The 23,399-nt window shown below is 37.3% G+C and overlaps 1 protein-coding gene across 8 annotated transcripts in view; it reads right to left on the bottom strand.

The window, feature by feature from the left end:
* ADAM28 (ADAM metallopeptidase domain 28) overlaps positions 1-23,399 on the bottom strand; it is a 356,867-nt gene that overhangs the window by 30,664 nt on the left and 302,804 nt on the right. For all 8 annotated transcript variants that reach the window (XM_079927363.1, XM_079927366.1, XM_079927364.1 and 5 more), the window contains 9 exons: positions 21,285-21,388; positions 16,956-17,032; positions 15,390-15,468; positions 13,484-13,560; positions 11,664-11,856; positions 9,839-9,910; positions 8,881-8,952; positions 4,059-4,228; positions 1,398-1,482 (listed from right to left, as the gene is read on the bottom strand). In XM_079927363.1, the coding sequence (XP_079783489.1) occupies positions 1,398-1,482; positions 4,059-4,228; positions 8,881-8,952; positions 9,839-9,910; positions 11,664-11,856; positions 13,484-13,560; positions 15,390-15,468; positions 16,956-17,002 (795 nt within the window). In that variant the 5' untranslated portion in view covers positions 17,003-17,032; positions 21,285-21,388. The remainder of the gene's footprint in view (positions 1-1,397; positions 1,483-4,058; positions 4,229-8,880; positions 8,953-9,838; positions 9,911-11,663; positions 11,857-13,483; positions 13,561-15,389; positions 15,469-16,955; positions 17,033-21,284; positions 21,389-23,399) is intronic.

A 23,399-nucleotide genomic window follows, 5' to 3' on the forward strand; every position in this document is an offset into this window, starting at 1 on the left:
AACTAAAAAGTCAATAATGAAAACTATTACAATACACATCTACATAATACATGAGTCAAAAAGAAATTAAGGGGACTTCCCTGGTGGTGCAGTGGTTAAGAATCCGCCTGCCAATGCAGGGGACACGGGTTCAATCCCTGGTCCAGGAAGATCCCACATATGGCAGAGCAACTAAGCCCGTGTGCTGCAACTACTGAGCCTGAGTGTCACAACTACTGAAGCCCGTGAGCCTAGGGCCTGTGCTCCGCAACAAAGATAAGCCACTGCAATGAGAAGCCCGCGCACCACAATGAAGAGTAGCCCCTGCTCGCTGCAACTACAGAAAGGCTGCACGCAGCAACAAAGACCCAACGCAGCCAAAAATAAATAAATAAATGAATAAATAAATTTATTAAAAAGATTAGCAAATATTTTTAACTTAATGAAAATGAAACCACATGTATCCAAAAAACTTGGATGCAGCTAAAGCAGTGCATAGTGGGAAATTTATAGCATTAAATGATTATATGTGAAAAGAAGAAAACCCTCAAATTCACAATCTAAAATTCTTCCTTAAGTAACTAGAAAAAGAGTAACAAATTAAATGCAGAGAATGCAGAAAAAAATCAATAATCAAGACAAGAGCGGAAATCAATGAAATTGAAACTAGGAAAGCCTCAGTAAAGCAAAAACTGTTTCCTTGAGATCAATAAAATTGATATACCTTTGGCCAGACTGATAATGGGGAAAAAACCCCCCACAAATTACTAATATCATGAATGATAGAGGGAAAATAACTACAAATCCTACAGATATTAAAAGGATAGTAATGGAATATCATCAACAAATATATGCCAACTTAAATGGATAACTTTCCTTGAAGACACAAACTACCAACGCTCACTCAAGAAGAGATAAATAACCTGAGAAGTCCAATATCTATTGAGGAAACTGAAAATGTAGTTTAAAACTTTTCCACAAAAACATGCCAGACCCATATGGTTTTACTAGTGAATTATACCAAACATTTCAGGAAGGAATAATACTAACTTTACTCAAATATTCCAGAAAATCGAAGAGTTGGGAGCACATCCTTCACCCTGATACTTGCTCTAATAACAAAACCTGAAAAACACATTACAGGATAAGATAACTACAGACTAATATCCCTCATGAATATGGATGCAAAAATCCTCAACATATGTTACCATGTTGACTCCAGCAATATATACAAATAATACATTATGACCATGTTGGGTTTATACTGGATATGCAAGATTGATTCAACATTTGAAATTCAGTCACTGTTTTTTACCATGCCAAAGGACCAAAGGAGAAAAACTACATGACCTTCTCAACAGATGCAGCAGAACAGCATTTGACAGGCTTGAGCTGTAGAACCAACAGTTTAAACAAACCTGAACAATGCCAACAGAATGATACGGAGAGCACATTGTAGACATGAAAGCAAGGCCCACAGTTGTTCCAGAAAATTCACTTGCCCTGCGAAAAAGAGAGAAATTGATAAAGCTTATGACTCTAAGTATATTTTCTATAGACAATTCATCCAGAACCCTTACTATTTAACAGAGAAACTCACATTGCGAATCATCACTCAAATATTTCCTTCAGCGAGTTTGCAGAAGGCATTTTTTTAAATACAATGGTTTTCATACCACCTAAATCCAAGCATCTGGGAGTAATCACTTTAATATTTTATATCTCTTATTCATGATTCTTATAGTTTTCATTGTGGAATTCATTTCTTGTCAGGAAATAAAGGGGGATTTTTTTTCTAACAAATGTTTTGCTTTATAATATACATATGTATGTATAAATTTATATAAATATATAAATTAGGATGAAACATGTTTCACCTTAATTTATATTCTCCTCATGTATTTTTATATATGTTTACTTTTATTTTAGCACTGTTTTAGCTGTAGCTTGATTTACGTTTGGGCTCATTCTATAAGTATTTGTGTTATTGAAGCATTTATGCATTTGCAATATTTGTCCTATCGGAGTGACATCTGAACCACTTGCATTTATTTACGTAGATGATATATTTGGTCTTTAGTAATTTTAATTTCTATTTTGGTTTTGTTTCATTTTTTCTTTCAATTTTTAATAATTCCATGTGCTTTTTTTGTTATTATTATTCTGTTATTATTGTCTGTTAAGAATCTGACCCCGGTTTGCGTCTAGAAATTTGCAAGTATGCATCATTTTAAAAATTCCCATAGTAGGTGCATTTACATAAAAAGTTGAACCTATATTTTTCCACTTATCAACATAAAGAATGGCAAGTACACATTTTGCCATGAAAAATGAGGAAATCAGAGAACTTCCTGCCACTTTCCATTCCCTATGGAGATTTCAATATCTGTTATTCTGTAATGATATTTTGTATCATACATGATATTTTAAAGATTTATGGCACTTATATTCTCTTTTAAAATTATATTGTGAAATTATTTATACTTAAGTCTACATTTTTGTGGATTTAATTCTTACTACTAGCTCATTTATAAAAAATAAAATCTTCCTCCATTATGGGATTACCTATTTTGGTTTCTCTTTTCAGTGGATAGAGTATATTTGGACTCTAAGATTCATACCCGGTTATGCCCAGGTATAGGTATATTTTGTTAATTTGTCAGGTAAATGGTAAGGCTTTCAATTTACACATGAAAGGGCAATTATTTCCTTCCATCCTTATCTTTTTAGTTCTTTTATCTTGTTTATTCTGGTCTATTCAGGAAATCTACTCTTGATATTAGATTACTATTTTTTATCTATACATCTGTCATCTTGTCTATAATTTATATTTCTCTACCCTATTACTTCACAATACTGGATTCAACTACCATTTTAGCTTTGTCCTGGGACCAGTCTGGTAAGAGTTGAATTCCCTTACTACTCACTACCTTCGAGACCCTGGAAAATCACCAAACCACTCCCCAAAATGAGCTATGTCTTGTGGTGGGCCCCTGAGTCTGGAACTCATCTTTCCAAATTAAGGAACTGTGGCAGCTAGCCTTCAGAGATAACCCAATGAGCCAGCCTTGTGGTATTCATATCCTGTGTAGCACCTTCCCTAAAACTGGATAGGTCTATGACTTGTTCTTGACCAATAGAATACACCAGAAGTGATGTGTGATTTCTAAGACTGAGTCATAACAAGCCTTGAAGTTTTCTCCTGGGCCTCTTAGAATGCTTCTTCTGGGGAAAGCTAGTCACCTTGTTAAGATATCCAGAAACCTGAGACTGCCATATTGGAGGAAGTCCAAGTTAGCCGCATGAAAAGCTGTATATGCAAAGAGATGACCAACCGGCACCCCAGGCAAGGCACTAGACATATAAATGAAGAAGACTTATTTTAAGTCTGGAAGTTGCGGGCTGATGCATCATGCAGTCACAGACAACCAGCACAGAATATTAATTAATTCTGACAGGACCTAGTCCACTTATTTCCCATGACACCCACTGTTTTCTTAGGTAGTGAAACTCAAGTAATTTTAAGTCACTCTTTGTTGCAGTCTGATTCCAGCTGCAAACCATCTGGCAGAACTGTCTTGAGGCATATGCTTAGCAGTCTTGTGTCATTTATAGCTGTTGGATTTATTTCCCCTATTTTTTAAATTAGTCACTAATTAGTCATTTTGTCAGGATGGTAGAAGCATGGGATTAGAATATCATGTTCAATTTTCCTTCAGTCCTAGAAGTTTGTCCTGATTGGTGCGTACAGCTAATCCATTCTTTTAAAACATTGAATCTAAATCCCTCTTGCCATTATCTAAACCCGCCTTTCCTTTCTGTTATACACAATCAAAACAAACAAGCTTGTTATGAATCATTGCTCACTTACTAGCCTCTCTCTTAAAAAAAAAAAGAAAAAGAAATCGTTGGAACAAAAGTAAGAGCACATGCAACATAAGATCCAAATGAATACTTTTTAAACTTTTAACGCTCTATGTGTAAACCTGTAACCTGAGATACCATTTGCTTTGCCAAGGCTTTGAAAAATGTCTATGGCAAATACCACAGAACATACAAAGGGGAAAATCTCTACATACGTGAGTAACTGAGCCACATCATGACGCTTTCTTCTTAGGAGGACACCCTCCCTCCATTTAGCAAAATTTTCCAAGGTGAGGCTTGCATTGGGGGATATCTTTATCTTATCCTTGTCATTCCAGATTTCTATCCCAATTAAGGCAACATGAGTATTGAGCTTTTTATAAAGCTGTTGAAAGAGAATAAATGGCAAAGTAACAACTCATAATGGTGTTATCTTTTAATATTTTCAATGTACTTTAGATTTTGAAACTTATTTACAACAGCACTGTAAAAACCTTCTTTCCAAACATACTTGTGAAATGGAAGTTACCATCTCTTTTGGCAGACACTAGCATCCCCATGTGTAGGCAAGACAGACACCCTTAGATATTTCAGGTCTATAAACTCCCTTTTTTGGGACAAAGGGTCTATTGAAACAAACTTTTCCTGTTTGCAACCTCAAAAAATATTATAATTTCCTGCTAGTAGTTCATGACTATGACTTTACTATAAATATATTTCCTCAAATGCTATGTAACTTCCTCAGTCATAATTTTTCAGAATTAGCAAGCCTGACTCGGTGCTGATTTGGACATCAGAAAAGGAACAGGCTACATGAAAAAGTCCTGCATATGTGAGTTACAATAAAGTAAGGGACCTCTAATACTTGAAACTGGACTGAACCAGATAATCTACAATGCATACAGAATAACCTTTAGAAATAACTAGTTAAGCTTATGAGACAATACACTTACTGTAAAGATGAAAACTTAAATTACTACTATATAAAACTGCACAGTGTTGGTCAAAGAGTACAAGCTTCCAGTTATAAGATGAGTAAGTTCTGGGGATCTAATGTACAACATGGTGACTAAAGTTAATAATACTGTATTCTATGCTTCAAAATTGCTAAGAGAGAAGATCTTTAATGTTCTCATCGCAGAAAAGAAATGGTGGAATCATGTGACGTGATGGAGGTGTTAGCCAACCTATTAGGTGAGCGAACCTAATCATTTTGCAATATATAAGTATATCAGATCAACACAACACCTTAAATTTGCCCAATGTAATATGCCAGTTATATTTCAATAAAGCTGGGGAAGAAAACTACACAGTTACAGGCCTTCTCCTGGGGCAACTTTCTGCTGAGAAACCTGAGGAGATATTTTTTCAAAAAAAACAAGAAAACAAGAAAAGTGTTGAGGAATGCAATTATCATCAAAAGTAAAGTAAAAATCTAATCAGAGTAAAAGCTTGCCTTTGATTTTTTTCCAACTTCCTTATTCCTCACTTCTTTATCTTACTCATCTGACAAAACTCCAGTCCCGGTTAAAACAAACTCTCCCTTCTGTCTCTCCCCCATCAAGCCCCGAACACAGACAGGGGAAAACAAATGATGTTGGCTGCTTTCGCTTAGAAGCCATGACCACTAACCTCCAGTGGTCTGAACCACCCTCCAGCAAACCTGCTGCATTTCCGAAACCCGTTCACTCTCACAACCTTCTATACATTTTTTCATGCTTGCTCTTCTTTCTCAAAAATTCTGCCACTTTCTTTTAAAACCTCACTTTGAGCAGACGTCCCTGCTGCCACATTCATCGAAGAACATAGATGCAACCAGAAGAGAATCTCCACAAGCTCCCACCCCGTCCACCCACTGGTCTACACCTGTTCAAACAACCTGTGCTTCCCCTTCCTCACTATATGAATGAACTGTGAGCCCAAGGCCAACTTCTCCATGCATGCGCTGGACCTGCCATCTCTCCCCAGATCAAAGAGATTCCTCCAAAAATTATTCCATCTTTTTTTCACTGTCAGTGTTTAGCCTTTTGTGCCGTGGTTCTCATTAGCATATAAAGGATGCCTCATCGTGGCGGGACCGGAATCTCTCTTTATGATTCTTCCTCCAATGACTTAGGCCCCATTTCTCTGCTTCCATTTATAACAAAATTTCTGTATTTGCTGTCTCTAACTCCACTTCTTTCATTGTCTCCTGGACTCCCTGGAATCATGCTTTTACACTCCACAGGAACTTGCTTCATCCAGGAGACCAATAACTTCTATTTTGTTAAATCCAGTGGCCAGTTCCTGGTCCTCAGAACATTTCACATCATTGATCATGTCTTCCTTTGATAGATTTTTGTTTCAAGTAGCTTCTAGAATAACAACCTCTCCTGGATTTCCTCCTATCTCACTGTCTACTCCTTGGTCTCACCTCCACTCTCTCACCTCTTCCCCTCTTACTCCTCCTTAGAGAAGTACTTCAAGTATATATCTTTGTGTCTTCTTCCTACTTATCTACACCCATTCCCTTGGTGATTTTACAAACATTTTCTGCAAAGGTCCAGGTAGAAAATATTTTAGGCTTTGAGGCCATGTGGTCTTGGTTGCAATTACTCACCACCTTTGTTATTGTAGCAGGAAAGCAACCATAAACAATGTAAACAAATGGGCATGACTGTGTTTGAATAAAACTTTATTTTATAAAAAGGCAATAGGCCAGAGTTGGTCCACAGGCTACAGTTTGCTAACCTGTGTCTTATGCCATCTGTATGTGCTGAAGTCATAGATTTATATCTATGGACCTGGACCTGCCATCTCTTGCCCTGAACTTCAATCTTGTATCTCCAGCATTTCCACCTAGAAATTTTTATACAAAGAGATATCTCAAAGTTGCTGGGTCCAAAATGGAAATCCTAATCTTTCCTCTGATAGATTTCCATCATCCCCCACCATTGTTCCCCATTCTTGAAGTTGCTTAGGTCAAAACCCTTGGTGTCACCTGACTCCACTCTTTTTCTTATGCTTCTCATCTTCCACCCACCTCGTAAACCCAGTTGACTCTGTCCAGACATCAGATCTTCTCAATAGGTCTCCCATCACTGCCTTTTCTCAAGACACCATCTTCTCTTGCCCTGAATTATGACACGATTCCCCTACCTGGTCTTGTTTCTGCCCTTGCTTTCCTTCAGTTTATTTTCAACAGAATGGCCAACGTAATCTTTTAAGAACACAGATCTGAACGTGTCACACCTCAGCTCAGGTTTTCCAATGTCTTCCTCATTCATTAAGAATAACAAAGTGCTAAATACCATATGATATCACTTATATGTGGAATCTAAAATATGACATAAATGAACCTATCCACGAAACAGAAACCGACTCACACACATAGAGAACAGACTTGTGGTTGCCAAAGGAGAGGTGGGTGGGAGAGGGAAGGGTTTGGAGTTTGAGATTAGCAGATGAAAACTACTATATATAGGATGGATAAACAACAAGGTCCTACTTATAGCACAGGGAATTACACTCAGTATCCTGTGATAAACCATAATGGAAAAGAATATGAAAAAGAATGTATATATATATATATATATATATATATATATGTGTGTGTGTATAACTGAATCACTTTGCTGTACAGCAGAAATTAACGTAACATTGTAAATCAACTATACTTCAATAAAAAAAAAGAATAGCAAAGTCCTTACGCAGACCCACAGGGCCTTCAGGTTCTGGCCACTGCTACCTTTAGATGTCATCTCCCACCCTAGCCCTGGCTTATTACAACCAGCCACAATGGCCTTCCCCTTATTCCTCAAACAAGGCAATCTAGGTTCTGCCCTCAGGTCCTGTGCTCTGCCTAGGGTCAGACTTCTCTCCCTTCCTTCAAGTCTCTACTCAAATGTTACCCTATTAGAAATGACTTCCCTGTCTAACACAGCACCCAAGATATCTCAATCTTTCCCCTCTCTCTCTCTCTCCCTTTCTCTCTCTCTTTTTAAAAACTCTGCTTTATTTTTCTTTATAGCACTTATCACCATCTTACATACTCTTTATTTGACTTGTTTGTTTGCCTCCTTGAACAAGGATGCTAACTTCCTGAAGGGAAGGATAACTCCTTGAAAAAAAGGATATTTGTCAGTTTTGTCCCCCATTTTATTTCCGTAATCTAGAAAAGTACCGACACAAAGTAGGTGCTCAATAAATATGGCCAGTTCTTGGGGCTCTTTAAGAGGAGTCAGCATACTCTTTGTGGTGAGAAGATGAGATATGACCTTGGTCACTGTATCCACCTTCATTTTATTTCTATCCTCAGAGGATTTGCAGGACCACAAGTGACTCAGCCATTTCAACTAAGTAGGTAACCATATGTTCAACTAATAGGAAACTAACAAGATTTAAATAGAAATGATATAAAAATCATTTTTTAAAAGTTTTTAGAAATTAGATAATAAAATCACGTTTAAAGAACCAAATCAACAGTTTTACAATGGAAACAGGCGTGGAAATCTAACCGATCTAAGTTGAAATCTTCTCTCTACCATTTCCTAACTTTGTGATTTTAGGCAAGTTATTTTGCATCTTAGAAACTAATTTCTTAGCTATAAATTACGTTTAATAATATGTTAGCGTTGTTCAAGGATTAAATGAGATTAGGTATTGAAAGCTGCTATGTACCAGAGCTTGGCTTATTTTGTTTTTTGGTTGGTTGGTTGGTTGGTTTTCCATTTTCTTCCTTAGATTGGTTTTCTATTGGGATTTGTGTGTCAGCATTTTCTTACTGGGTTTTAGAAAAATAAAAACCATGAAACAAAACCACCTCCTATACCTTCATGGACCTGAGAATAGTGTGGCGAGTATGTGAGATACTTCTCTATCATGTAATATTAATATTCAATTAAGTTGCCAAAGTTGTGGTCACCCTTCAAGAGCCAGTAAGCAGTATTAGTCTTAGGACTATTGGCTTTTCTTCCCTGCTTCATGAACATTCATAGAAACACCCAATGGCATCACCTAGCAAATTGTTAAAATTACACTTAATAAAATATATCATACCATGTTGATGTAATTGACCATCTCAAACACCCTCTTTCTTATTTCCTCTTGGTCTTGATTGTACTTTTTAAACTACAGACAAAATATAGACATTGATAGAAATGAATATAATTGGAAGGTAAGAAAAAGCAATTTCACTTTATTTTACTTATTATAACTAATGATCAGTTATAAAAGTTAACACTTAAACATTAAAAACAAAGCACTTCCTTATTTCTCTACCTAAATTAAAGCAGTCTGGAAGAAGAGATGATGTTTTGTCCCCTGAAGTACTAGCTCAGTGTAAAGCTCTAAGGAGCTATTGCAGACATATTTTCAGTTAAATACCATAGTTTCCTAAGCTGAGGAGCACTAGTGCAAGGAATAGTCTACTTATTTCAAAAAATATGAGCAGTAAGTGAATTTAGTATAATGAGAGGTCAAAATTTTAGGGTCTGAACTAACTTACATTATCATAACACAAAAATTTTCCTTTTGAGAGCACACATGTGGACTTCAGGTTTAGAACAATCAATATATAAAATGCATTCTTATAAAAGAAGATTAACAATGAATATTACCAAAAAATCATCTTTTTCAGAAAATTCTATCCATTAGTTTTTTTTTTTTAATTTACCACTCCCTGATGAGCATAAATTTTAATTTACCAATGATTTAACTACTTAACAGAAGACAAAGTGACAAAGGAATTTAATTGGAAAATAAGTTTGGGGCTCTTAAGACAATGAGAAAGGCGCATTATAGTGCAAAAAAATCAGTTTATGCATATCATATTAGGTGTACATTCCTTAAAAGGTAAGATCATATCAGTCTAATTATATGTTACATTTCCTAGGTTCAAAACAATTTGTAAAAAAGATACTCATTATTTTTAAAAACTTATCCATTATTTAATATCTTGCATAATAAATTTATGTAGTATAGCATTTTAAAAGACACATTTATCTGATATAATTACCTCACCATTATCCAGGACCAAAAAATATTCTATGTATTTATTTTGTTCCCAAGCCTTCTGGTCTTTGGATTTCTATAATAAACATAAAAAAGAAGATTACTAAGACAACATCTTTCTCTGCAAGAGTCATTCTTAAATTTTAAATGAGTAATTTTGTAAGAGTTGGTTGGTCTGGGAATGAAGGAAGACAATATCACCATTTTGACTCTAACTAACCATCCAGAATCATCTATAGACAAGGCTCAGAATGTCAGAGGTAGAAGAGACATTGGTGATATGCTAGTCTGGCCCCTTCATTTTTACCAAAGAGTGTAAAGGATTACACAACTGAGTGCTAAAAATAAAACCAAAGTCTTCATATTTTTTGAACGGTGGACTTTCTCCACTAGCCTGCTGTGAAATAGAGGCACGTTAACTTCAGCATCCTCCTAGGGTTTTGTTTTGTTTTGGTTGCCTTTTATTCCTATCCCAGTGAATACACCCTCCTTTACCAATGGTGCAAAGTCCAGAGCCACCGCGGCACCCAGTCTGTCCTTTTCTTCTCAGACAGTGCTTGATCGCCTTCCCACATTCCAAGCCTCCCTATTTTCAGTTTCTTTCTCTCCACAAAATGAAACAAAAACAAAAAACATGTTTCACAGTAGATTTTTTACTGATCTGGGTTCTTGAACTCTTTAATCAGTAGAAGTTGGTAAGAGGCCAGATGAGAAATTCAGACACGGGTTAGATGCATGAAGTAGGTAGCTACTTGTAACGGTCTGGCCTCTAAAGGCAAAGGCTGGAGATATACATTTGATGGTAATTAGTGAACAGTTCCTATTTAAATAAGACATAGCACTGGATGAGATTACCTAGGAAGAATGTGTAGATAAAGTAAAGAATGGGACCCAGTATTGAGTTACATGAGGCCTCTAATATTTAGTGGTCCATCAGAGGCGGGATAACAGTGAGAGGAACTGAGAAGAAGTCGCAAAACCAAACAATAAGATGTCATGAGAGCGAGGTTATTTGCACACAGTTACCAAGGAATTGAGACAGAAAGACTAGAGGCCTGTACCAAGCTAAACGAGGAGATCAACGTTCACAGGAACATATAGCTCAGAGTGATTCTCCTGGACTCTTAGATATCATACCGCTGGTAGAATTTAAACCCATAGCAAATTGAATCCAACAGAGATTCTATTTTATTCAAACCTATTCTGTCCAGTGCTTATGCATTCTGAGAACATGTATCAGTAGAAGAGATGATTGGATGTGAAGCGTATCCTAAAGAAAATGAAGGTAATAATGACAAAGTTTTTGTGAATATATTTTATAGTTTCAAACACAAGCGATATTCATTTTCCTTCTGTGACCAGAAGCTGAATTCCAGGTATGAAAGAATATTCTAAGTTCCTGTGGGAAGATCTGATATTTATTTTGCCCACTGCTATATCCCCAGCACCTATGGCGGTACTTTAAGAAAGATTTATTGAATAAATTCATTCATGGAGAAGGCAGGGTATTTTATCTCAAAGCAGTAATAATACTTTACACCTTTGTTGTATGTTGTAGCATCGCGAAAGCTGTCTGCTTCTAGGAGGCCAGCATTATATCGATGCGTCTTTTTAACCCTTGCACACAACATGTTGTTAATAATAGTTGATCCTTACACACTCATTAAATAAATCGTCAAGGTACAGTAAGGTTTTAGTGTCTCTTTAACCTACTAGTTTCAACAATGACTGTAAAGTTTCAGTCAGTTGGAGCTACTAAGACTGGAAACCAGAGCAGCCAGGATGAGATACATGAGAGCACCGCAAATAAAAAATAAAAGTAGGCATACAAGAAGACTGGTGGCCGATGGGGCTGCATTCTGATGAATTTCAGGTACCCATAACATGTCATCCATCCCACAGTTGCTGTTAGTCTTCTGTTCATCAGGATCGTGCTTGAAGAGTGCATGTTCCTGTTCATCCTGATTTGTGGGGCTTAAAGGTTCAATGAAGTACTTTTGATCTCCCTGACTGAAGTAACCCCTGAAAAACACAAGAATCTAAGCTTCCTAAAAATATTCCAGTTCTGAGCACTAAAGACTTGTCGACTTCAAAAAATGACCAATGCCAAAGCATTCCAAGCTCATGGCAGTAAAATACAGTATAACATTATAGCTGAAGAGACGCTTAGAGATTACCTAAACTTATTTTCTCTATGAGGAAATTGGACTAGTTGGGGAGAAGTAACTACTGCAGTCATATAGCCAACCTGTGTCAGAACTGGTGCTAGAATGGAAAATTCCTGACTCTCAGTCAAGTGTCCTTCCGATTCTCATGCCTGGTCTGCTCTAAAGATACACCGACAATAAAAGAGACTTTGAAGTCTTACAGATAGAGTTAAAATTCTGAGTCTATCACTTATTATCCATGATACCATGGGAAAAAGACTTAAACTCACATAGCCTTAGTTCTCCACCTCTGAAATGGGAATAATAATACCTACCTAATAGTATAGTTGTAAAGATTGAAGGAGATAATACATAAGGCACATAATCAATGAATATTATCAATTTCTTCTCGATTCTCTCTGCTAAAGCCCTGAGCTAAGATTCATTTAACCATGAATTAGGGAGCGAGCACCCATTATTCATTAGACACTGGAGCAAGCGCAGAAGGTAAAAGGAAAAGAGTCGTGGTCTCTCATCTCATGGAGCTTATATTCAAATAAGGAAGATGGATGTGGATCGAATAATCACATTTGATCCACAAATATGTACAATTATATGATGTATACGTAATACATGCAATTATGGCAGATAACTGCTAGGAAGAAAAAGTCTGAGAATATATAGCAGGGAGACTGGACTAAGCATACCTGGAAGTAGAAGAGTGGACTGGGGAAATAAGTTAGGTGATTTCTTGCAATAGTCTGCCTAAAGGATCATGGCAGTTTGGACTAGGATGTGGCAGTAGAGAGAGAATGTAGTGAATAATCTCAGGGAATATTTAGAACATATAATCAATAGGGCTTGTTAAATGGATAGAAAATGCGTATTTGAAAGGCAAGAAGTCATCAAGGAATCTAGGTTTCTGTATTAGGTGGTTGGTTGACTATATCTTTTATTGAGATAGGAAGCACTGGAAAAACGCCACATGAGGGAGAATATCATTAGTTTGATTTGGAGTATATTAAGATTGAGATTTCCTTAAGATATCCAGATATGGAGAGAGATGGAGATATGGAAGAGGAAGTGAGATAATGAAGTCTGGGCATCAGAAGAGATATCTTACTGTAGACAAATATATGACAAGTCATTAACATCCCAAAAGAAATGGATGTCATAGGCATGGATTGGACACACTAGAGAGAGTTTAGAGTGAAGAGAGGTGTTCCCATTCCCTAAAGATTCTGACTCTAAAACTGGGACACAAAAACCTATATTTTGAAAACAAGCAAACAAACAAAAACAACTCTGCAAGCAATTCAGAGGTGTAATTTACAAACTACTACCAAGAAAAGCCATGTTTCCTTTAAATTTCAAAATTTTTGAGTCCTTAGAATGCATACTCAACTATAGTATAATTTATTATATTTGAGATTCTTTAGGTAATTAACACACACACACACACACACCCATCATCACAGGTACAAACCATTATGAAGCCTTACCTTAGACCCCTACATGTGCTGATACTAGCATCAGAAACTTTTTCATTAATGATGTGTCCTTGGTAATAACAGTCATCCTAGAGAAAAGGGAAAAGGGGTTTGACAAAGGAAAAGTGTGCATGTACTTTAGACCCGCTACTAAATTTGAATTTGAAATCTTGAATCAAGATCTATAATATTTTCAAATCATTTTATGCTGAACAACAAAAAAAATTTTTTTTAATTTCTTTTTTTTTTTTTTTGGCTGCATCGGGTCTTAGTTGCAGCACGCAGGATCATCGCTGAGGCATGAAGGATCTTTCATTGCGGCGTGCTGGCTTCTCTCTAGTTGTGGTGTGTGGGCTCTCTAGTTGAGGCACGTGAGCTCAGTAGTTGTGGCATGCAGGCTTAGTTGCCACACGGCATGTGGGATCTTAGTCCCCCAACCAGGGATCAAACCCTCATCCCCTGCATTGGAAGGTGGATTCTTTACCACTGGACCACCGGGGAAGTCTCCCTAAAAAAAAATTTTTTAAGCAGCCTTTTGTGGTTAAAATCTTTACTATTTAGCTAATGATCCCACATGCTTAGGGGGCATTAACTAAACACTGTTGTAAATTTTGTTGTTGCCGAAGAAGGATAACAGGGATGAATACAGTCTGGGAAAAAAACAACTCACAGGTATAAGTTTAAAACCTGAGCCCCCAAAACACCAGACATTCATTCTTTTCCTTGGCTAATTGCTCAGTAAATTTTCCTAACACTGATGAGCTCTTTCCAATGAATGGATTATTCAGTTTGTGCTGTTATTTCTTGATTTTTCCAAAGAGCGCCACCAGACTAACTAGATTAGTTTAACATCCCTGTATCCACTCGAAGCCAAATGCTCAGTCTTAGCACTTTTTCACATGGATGTACTTCAGTCAAATTCACCTTTCTACTTTGGAACAGGTGAGGTATTGGCCCACATAAACCTCTGTGCATTGCTATGGAAGAAAATGCTTGAAAAACTTCCTCAGAATAGATGGCAAGGATAAAACACTCCTCATACCACTTCATCCTGTCGTCTTCTCTGAATAAGAGTCCAGAGTGGAAATTATTTAGGGAAAACACAGAAATCTACAATTCTACCATTGAAGAAATAGTCTTGAGTTTGAGAGACTACATGATCCTGAGAGGTGATTGGCACTGAATAAGAACACCAGATACATTTAATTCTCTACTTTTCAAATGAAAATAAGAAGCTCTTTCTGCCCACTCTCCTATAAGGAGTCCTTAAAGGCTGGAAACGGTTACCATGGTGGTCAAGGAATACATTTATTCTTGTCAGACTGTAAAAATGTTAGAGGATCTATTAAGAAATTACTACTGTTTCTGTTTTGTAAATAAGTTCATTTGTATAATTTTTTTTTTTAGATTCCACATGTAAGTGGTATCATATGGTATTTGTCTTTCTCTGTCTGACTTACTTCACTTAGTATGATAATCTCTAGGTCCATCCATGTTGCTGCAAATGGGATTTTTTCATTCTTTTTTATGACTGAGTAATATTCCATAGTATATAGGTACCACATCTTATATACACTACTACATATAAAATAAGATAATCAGTCAACAAGGACCTACTGTATAGCACAGGGAACTCTACTCAGTATTCCATAATAAGCTATATGGGAAAAGAATCTGGAAAACAACAGATATATATACATGTATAACTGAATCACTTTGCTGTACACCTGAAACTGACACAATATTGTAAATCAACTATACTCCAATATAAAATAAAAATTAAAGAAAAGAAATTACTACTGTGAAAAAAACATCGTTGCCATAACACCATTTCACTTTCACTAATTGGCAATGACACTGCTTCTGAGTGTGTGGGTCACACGCCAATTAGCAATGAATTTAGGATACTCTGTCTTACCATGATCTGTGGGCTCGTGGTGACCTCCTTTCCAGTGGAATTATAATATGTTTCCGTGTAGCCTGGTGCAAGGAGACCCCTGAGGGTGGGAGGAAAATGTCATGTTTACTCATGCTAATTGCAAAGTCCAGTGATCAAAGCGAGAGCTTTCCCTGGGTGTGGAGAAAAGTTTTACCTCTTAGCCCCTCAGGGCAAATCCAAGCGTGAAAGGGATGCTTAAACTGGAGAGAGTGGGAAGGGCAGGGACATTCCTGAGTAGTGTGGAACAATGTCTGTTTCCTCATCAGACTCTGCCTGTTTGAGGAGAGATTTGAGGAAGAAATAGAACTGAGTAGGGCAAAGCTGATAAAAATGACTGAAAAGAGCACTGTTCTTCCCCACAGCTAAGGATGACTGCCTTTTTCACCCAGTCCTTGTCAGTTACCAGTAACTGTTAACAGTTGCAGCAGTGGAAAGTGTATTGAAAATTGACTTGCACTTGGTAGTGTGGGCTCTTTCAGCATTCTCACTGAGCTTCTTAAAGTTCTTTCAATTATCCACCAGCAAATAGGAGTCTGAATATATTTTTAAAAGAGGCAGGGCAAGGAGAAAAGGAAGTAACTAATATGTATTCTATACCATCTCTATCCTGGCTGCTGGGATAGACCATATCATTTAATCATTTCAACAACCCTACCAGATAAATACTACTCTCCTTATTTTTCAGATGAGATTAAACAGTTCAAGTGGCAAAGAATCCTATCCAGATTTGTCTGAATTCAAAGCCTGTACTATTTCCACTGTACCACACTGTTTCCAAACTCTCGACAGTTGTGGCTTTTTGCAAAAGGTGATAGTCTATTTGAGGGGAAAAAAAAAATCTCGTTGCCCTATACTGAACAATTGAGGGATTAAAAAAACTTGAAAGCATAGAATTAGGAAGAAACTACTTTGGATATAGTCTAGATATAGGATGATCAAGATCTGGGTGAGAGCTGAGGTAGTGAAATTTGAAAAAGAATGTTGAATTTCAATGAACTGAATGAAGAGAATGAAGGAATACAGGAAAATGTAATGTATGAGAAAATGGAGGGTTAGTGGTTGGCTGGGTAGAAACAGCATTGGCGTTGCAATCAGGGGACCCTGAGTCAGTTTTTACCACTGACTTGTTTTTTGGCCCTAGAGTTCACTTAACTTATGTATGTCTTGTTTTTCTGATGAAAATAGTTGCAAATTTTTAAAATATCTAATCTTTCAGTGTTAAAATAACAAAATGCAGTGATGCATGGGGGAGACTTAAAAATCTATGTGCTGTTTCATAGAAGTTGATAAAATATACATCTGCTCGCACCTCGTTCATTGTGTTTATGACTTCAACTGGCAGAACACTAGAAAACTGTTACCTTACTCAGTGTCTCTACTACTTCAGTACAAACAAATACTCGTGGAAGCCCTTGGGTCACTTGAGAGTAAAAGATGATTAGTCAAGGTTTGTGGGAGTCATAAGTAGTAACAGACTCAGTCATCACACTTGCCACATGCTAACTGGCTGTTGGTGAGGATAGTATCAGAAGTAAAGACTCTTACTTGTTTTTCTTCAAGTAAAGCACTGCGATTTTTCCATTAACTGTCATTTCATACTTCAGTTCAGTTTCAAATTTTTCCTGCAAAAATGCACAAACACTTACTGGTGATTAAAAACATACACACACAGATTCACTTGGCTATGTCCATCTGTCTCATCATTAGAGAGCAATGCCTGCTTTTCTTTAACAATGGTCTCTAATTCCAAATGTCTGCTTCTGCCTCTTTTAACAAGTCAAGCTGCCAACTGAATAGACAAATTATCTGAGACCTTTATACAAACCCATCTATCCATCCAGGCAGCCTCACATTCTACAAAGAGGATGTGAGTGTGGGTTATATGCCAGGCACTGCTAAGTTCTGGAAACTGGCCTCTGAGCAGGAAAAATTGGTACTGACTGTCAGAAAGCTTATAATATTGTGGAAAGACAGACAATAGAAGTGAGTTATATGATAAGGGGTATGAATCTGGAAGCAGGGTAGGATGTCTCACGTCTTAAGGGCAGGGAAAGACTTTCCTGAGGAAGGAACATGTCAGCTGAGATATGAATTAGCCAGGTGACACAGGGTGGGGAAGTTATTTGAGAAGAAGTACTACTATGCACACAGACCCAAAGACCCGCAAGCCTCTCAACTGATGATTTGGTCTAGAGGTCTTCTCACTGCTACATGGAGGGCAGAATATGGGCAAAATAACATGAATTCGTACCCTAAGGCAAGAAGAAGTCATCAGGAAGAAAACATAGTCTCGGGTGTTCAGAAAGAGAAGAAAATGGCACTTCTAGTAAACTGTGTGGAAAAGGAGAACTATTTTAAGTTTAGATTTATATATACAGGAGGAGATAGAGAGGTCTATACAGAAGAATTTTAAAGAAGATGTTATCAGGTACTGAATTCTGACTTTGTCCTATAAAACAGGGTTATTAGCCATGGTGACATGTAATATCTACCAATTCACTGGGAAGTACTAGGACATTGTTGTTATTAAAGAGATCCAATATGGCAGAGCAAACGTGATAAAGCACCAGTTATTATGGACTCAGTGATGCTTCCACTGTTGTGTTACACCTAAGGTCAAGCTTTCTTGTCTCCTCCCTCTCCTGAAGGAGAGAAAAGGACCTGAGCTCATCCAGGGACAATAGAAAGTTAGAGCCAAATGAGAAGGCAATCCAAATAAGAGGGGATATATGTATACATATAGCTGATTCATTTCGCTGCGCAGTATAAACAGAATATTATAAAGCAACTATACTCCAATAAAAATAAAATTGTTGATAAAAAAGAAAGGGGCTTCCATGGTGGTGCAGTGGTTGAGAGTCCGCCTGCTGATGCAGGGGACACGGGTTCGTGCCCTGGTCCGGGAAGATCCCACATGCCGCAGAGCAGCTGGGTCCGTGAGCCATGGCCGCTGAGCCTGCGTGTCCGGAGCCTGTGCTCCGCAACGGGAGAGGCCACAACAGTGAGAGGCCCGCGTACCGCAAAAAAAAAAAAAAAAAAAAGTTAGAGCCATCTGGTCAGAGTATTGTGCAGGGATTTACCATCTCCAAGGTCAGTTATTTCAGCTAAAATTTCCTTTAAATTTTCAGTTATTGAAGTGTGTCTCTGGTGTCAAAAATCTCAGACTATAAATATCCTACACTGTGGGTCTAGAGGAGAGGAAGCTGCTCTAATTGAGTTTACTTTCATGAATAACAGGAGCTGGAAAAAAGCCTGAGGGTTGAAAACAAACGTCATGGAGAATTGTTGTCACCACTTCTTGTTCAGGCTTAAGAAAGGCCAGATAAAATGAAAATATTAGGAGGATACCAGATATGACCGTCCAAACAGAAGAGCCTTCCAGATATCTGTTTTCTGTCAGCAATGGATTTTAGTAGATTTTCAGATAAAATATTATTTGGAGGTTGTTTCAGAAAAGATAATTGGGTAATGGGAGTTTTAGCCAATACTATCATAGAGGGTACGGATGAAAGAAAACAGCAAAGAAGAAAACCAGAGACTATACGAAAGAGGGTGCGCTGGGTAATGTTATAACTGTACTTCTCAAGTAGAAGCTCATGGTGGAGAACAATGCCTGCTAATAAGAAGTGTGTCTTATTTGTATTCTATCTAGGTTCTGAGCTATGGGTTGGGAGAGGAAATAGGCACCTTTATTTGGAGAGCTTCCACTAGAAGGAAATGCTTTGGAGCTCACTGAGTAAGATTAACTGGGCACAGGGACATATAAATAAAAATTTCCTCCAGGAAACACCATGGGTAAGGTCTAGTGGGTGGATTGGGACGGTTAGAGTCCTGTATGGTTCTGAGATGGAAACAGAACTGTAAAGTCAACATGATGCCTGTGAATACACAAAGGAAACCCTGTAGCCCAACTATTGTGATAACATACAGTAATCCGAGGCCTCTGAAAGCCTTGGTGGACCTAGCTAAGGCCTGACGTTGTTCTTGATAGGGGAGGCATTGTGATGCCAGATTTTTTTTTTTTTTTTTTTTTGCGGTACGCAGGCCTCTCACTGTTGTGGCCTCTCCCGTCGCAGAGCACAGGCTCCGGACGCGCAGGCCCAACGGCCATGGCTCACGGGCCCAGCCACTCCACCGCATGTGGGATCCTCCTGGACCAGGGCACGAACCCGCGTCCCCTGCATCGGCAGGCGGACTCTCAACCACTGCGCCACCAGCGAAGCCCCAGATATTTTGTTTTAAGGCATGGACCAACAGCAAGATGATTTTGGCCTCTAAGGAAGCATGTGATCTGAAGACTGCAAGAACAGTGACCACCTTTGGAATGTAAGTTTCAACATCGGGGACCTTGACTGAGAATGTGTTGACTATACATCTATGCAGGTTTATAGGAAATGTATTCCACTTACACTCATTCATTTGTCTATTTGTTTACTTACTCATTTGCTCACTTATTCAACAAACGCTTATTCAGGTCTCCTTATGCCATGTATGTAAAATACAGTCAAGAATACAATCATGAATCAAATCTTTAAGATTCTGTCTTGGCTGTTAGTGCCTCCTCCAGAAAATGTTTCAGAGGATTACTTCATTCTAGCTCAAATCTTAAGTAATGTGGCCAGGTGTGAGGAAGTCAGAAAGATGGGCCATGCTCTTGGCATACCTGACAGGTAATGTTGATGCCTTAATTCTCTGGTCCAGCAGAGGGCACAGTGGTGTAATAGTAAGTACAAGAGTCCTCCTCTTCACTGCCTTGAGAAGTGATCAATCCAGACTGAGATCTGTGTAGATACAGGGATCCCCTCTGTCCCATGCACTCTAAATTCTAAATGTTTCACGTAATTGCTAATCAATTATTTGCACAAGGAAGACCAAGAGTCTCAACACACAAACCACAAAGTTAATTTCTAGCAACTTGGCTTTCACCTCAAAATATTCAGTGGAAAATGTAGTTGGCATTTTTAAGAGACTGCCAGAAAGCATTTGAAGAAAGCCATATTGACAGGGAATCCAATGCATATGGGTCCTATATAAATTTAGCAGAAACATTTTGTTGAGAGACAATTATTTTGGGAAACAGAGTCTACTCTGGGTTCTGTTGCTATACATGTGTTTGCTTTAGAAAAAATAATTTGTGAGGAACTTTGTCCAGTTGGGGAATATGAGCTTCCAGTGAGTTTCATCTTACAATAGGTAGATGTAGAAGCTGTCATTTATGTCTCATTTATTTGTATTTTCCTGGCTCCCAGCAGAAGACTTCCAGGTGTAGGTAATTAGAAAATTGCTGTGGAATGAATCATCATGTTTTAGCTTTCCTCTTCTGACTGAGAATGTGTGTTTTGTCAAGTGGTAAGAATTCTACAAACTTTAATAGCCGACTCTTGAAAAAACAGAGGTAAATTTTATGTTCGATTACAGGAATTAATCCTAATTTACTACACATATATGCATTTATTCACCCACAGTATTTTATTTTTTACTTCAATTTTAGTGCTCACGGTTTTGTTTGTATGTGTGTATGTATAGATAGATAGATAGAGATATATAAAGAGATAGATAAAAGAAGTTGCATCAAATTCTTTAGAAGTAACAGAATAAGTTATAAATTACCATAAATAAAGTTCACCCTCTGTGTGACCTTGGACAGTTAGTTTATCTCAACTGCCAGAACTTTAAAATCAAAATAAAGCTAATAATAGAATGTTGGGTTATCGTGAAGATTAATAAAGGTAAGACAGGTTAAAAAACACAAATGTGTGTATGTAGATATATCTACATATTAAATATAGTTATATATATGCGTGTGTGTGTGTGTGTGTGTGTGTGTGTGTGTGTGCGTGTATTCAAAATTCTTTATTAAATCCAAAGCTGTACCTGTTGACCTGGATCCTTGACCTCTCTTTTATGCAGTGGATGAAGTCTTCTGGGATAAACCACTTCATAGTTTTTCACTCCAGGGAGTTCTTTTATAGAATTTACTGAGCAAAAAAAAAAAAAAAGTTAGAGAAGATTCAGCTAAGCAGAACTAACATATGCTGTTCGGTAGTGGTCATGTTGATTGCGTTTCTGATGAATGAGGCCACACGCAGGGGCTTTAACTGAGTTATGTGAGAGAGTTATAAGAGTGCAGACACCAGAAAAGATCAACAAAATCAGAAGCCCACTCTTCCTCTCAGATCTTTCATCTATATCTTCAGATATTTTCCCACTGAAAGTTTACCGGTGTTTCTCAGCTTAGTGAAGATATTTAATATCTTCACTAAGATAAAAGATAATTCAAAGATAAAAATAATTCAAAAACACTTAGTGAAGATATTTCCTCACTAAGAATTTTCCCGCTTCTCTTTACCACTTTGTGTCCCCTAGGGGAAGGTAGCAAACAGTTCAGGCAAAAGCCAGGACAGGAGAACAGAAGCCAAAGTAATCCTCTAAGAACCTAATCAGTGTCAGAATAATCAAACTGAAGCACTCTGAAACTACACAGTGTCATAAAAATGAAATAACTAATGGATGCCATTTCAGATTCTAATATATTTTTCTTGGGTTTTCCAACAGCAATATTTTACAGTAATGAAAGAAACGAAATCAGTAAGAAAAGGCTCCAATATCAGCTCCATAGAATGGGCTGACTTTTGCAGTACAGACATACCTTCATTTTTGAATACAAAACATGAAACATATGAAACCTGGAGAAGCAGACAATTAGAACACTAGGACTGGCCTGGAAGGAAAACTTCTGAACCTGCAGTTATATTGAAAGAGAACTGGAAAGATTCAACCTACTATTGGCATCTTGAATTCTCATTTCAATGTTGTTTCTAGAAGTTATTTTTTTTAGAGAAATTCAGTTTTCCCAAAGCTGATGCTGAATTTTCTATTTTCTTTTTTATTTGCCCACATGGTCCAGTCCCTACTCTGTATAAAGAAGTGCCTGAGGAAATGTCAACAGACCAGCTCTTTAGAGGTTAAGGGGCTGCAGATCCACAGAGAATGTAGGTACAAGGGAACAGGGGATCCACAGGATGGCCCCAACCCAGCAGTTTCCTAACTAGAACTGGAAAGGCTTTAAATGACTAGAGGGTAATTCTAGCTCATTAAAATAGGCAAACCTAAATTCTGTGATAACATAAATTTATGTGATGGGGTTGATCTTTTAGCAAATAAAACAGTATTTTTCATTAGTCACTTTGCATGAATGTACACTTATCCCAGTGATGTTCCAGAGAATAAATGCTTATTTTTTCCAAGTTTCTTCAGAAACTAAAGCAGAAACTTTTCAAAATTCCTAGGGATATCAATTTTCTTTTATCATTTTAGGATGGCTTTCATTCTTCTGACCATTCAAGAGCCATTTGCATATCTAACTTTGAAGAATAGAAAAAGTGATTAAATTTGCTAAAAGCTCACTGGGTCAAAAATGGAGTGTTAAAGAGATGAAATGGCATTTCTTTCACTGGCTCAAGATTTACTGTTAAAAATAATTCAGAAACACTTAAAGCCGTGGCGTCAACACTAGACTACATTAACTTTGGGTTTAGTTTGGGTTTTTTAATTGTGAAAAGAGGGGGCAGATTAAATGATCTTGAAGAACAGTTCAAGCAGTCTACAACTTTATGCAAATAAATACAGAATCTCCAATGATCTCTTTGAATAGGTGACGGTCATTTCAATAATGTTCTAATCAGAACCTTGTGATAAAATGTCTCATTACATAGTCACACTTCAAGAATTACATCACAAGTTCCCTCAGTCACTTACTTCTTGCTGTTATAGAGCTAATCACTGGGCATCTTTTATTTCTATTTAATTAATTTTTGGTAGAGGAAAATAATAATGTTACTTTTAAAACAATAAGCGAGGTTCAAAAGCCTAAAGGAACAGTAAATCAGTCATTTTCTTTCCATCGAGTGAAAATTTTCCTAATTATCATAATTATTTCAAAATAATAAGATGCCAAGAGTAAGAAAATTACTCTTGCCAGAAATTAAC

The sequence above is a fragment of the Stenella coeruleoalba genome (genome assembly GCF_951394435.1).
Source record: "Stenella coeruleoalba genome assembly, chromosome: 7".
NCBI lineage: Eukaryota > Metazoa > Chordata > Mammalia > Artiodactyla > Delphinidae > Stenella > Stenella coeruleoalba.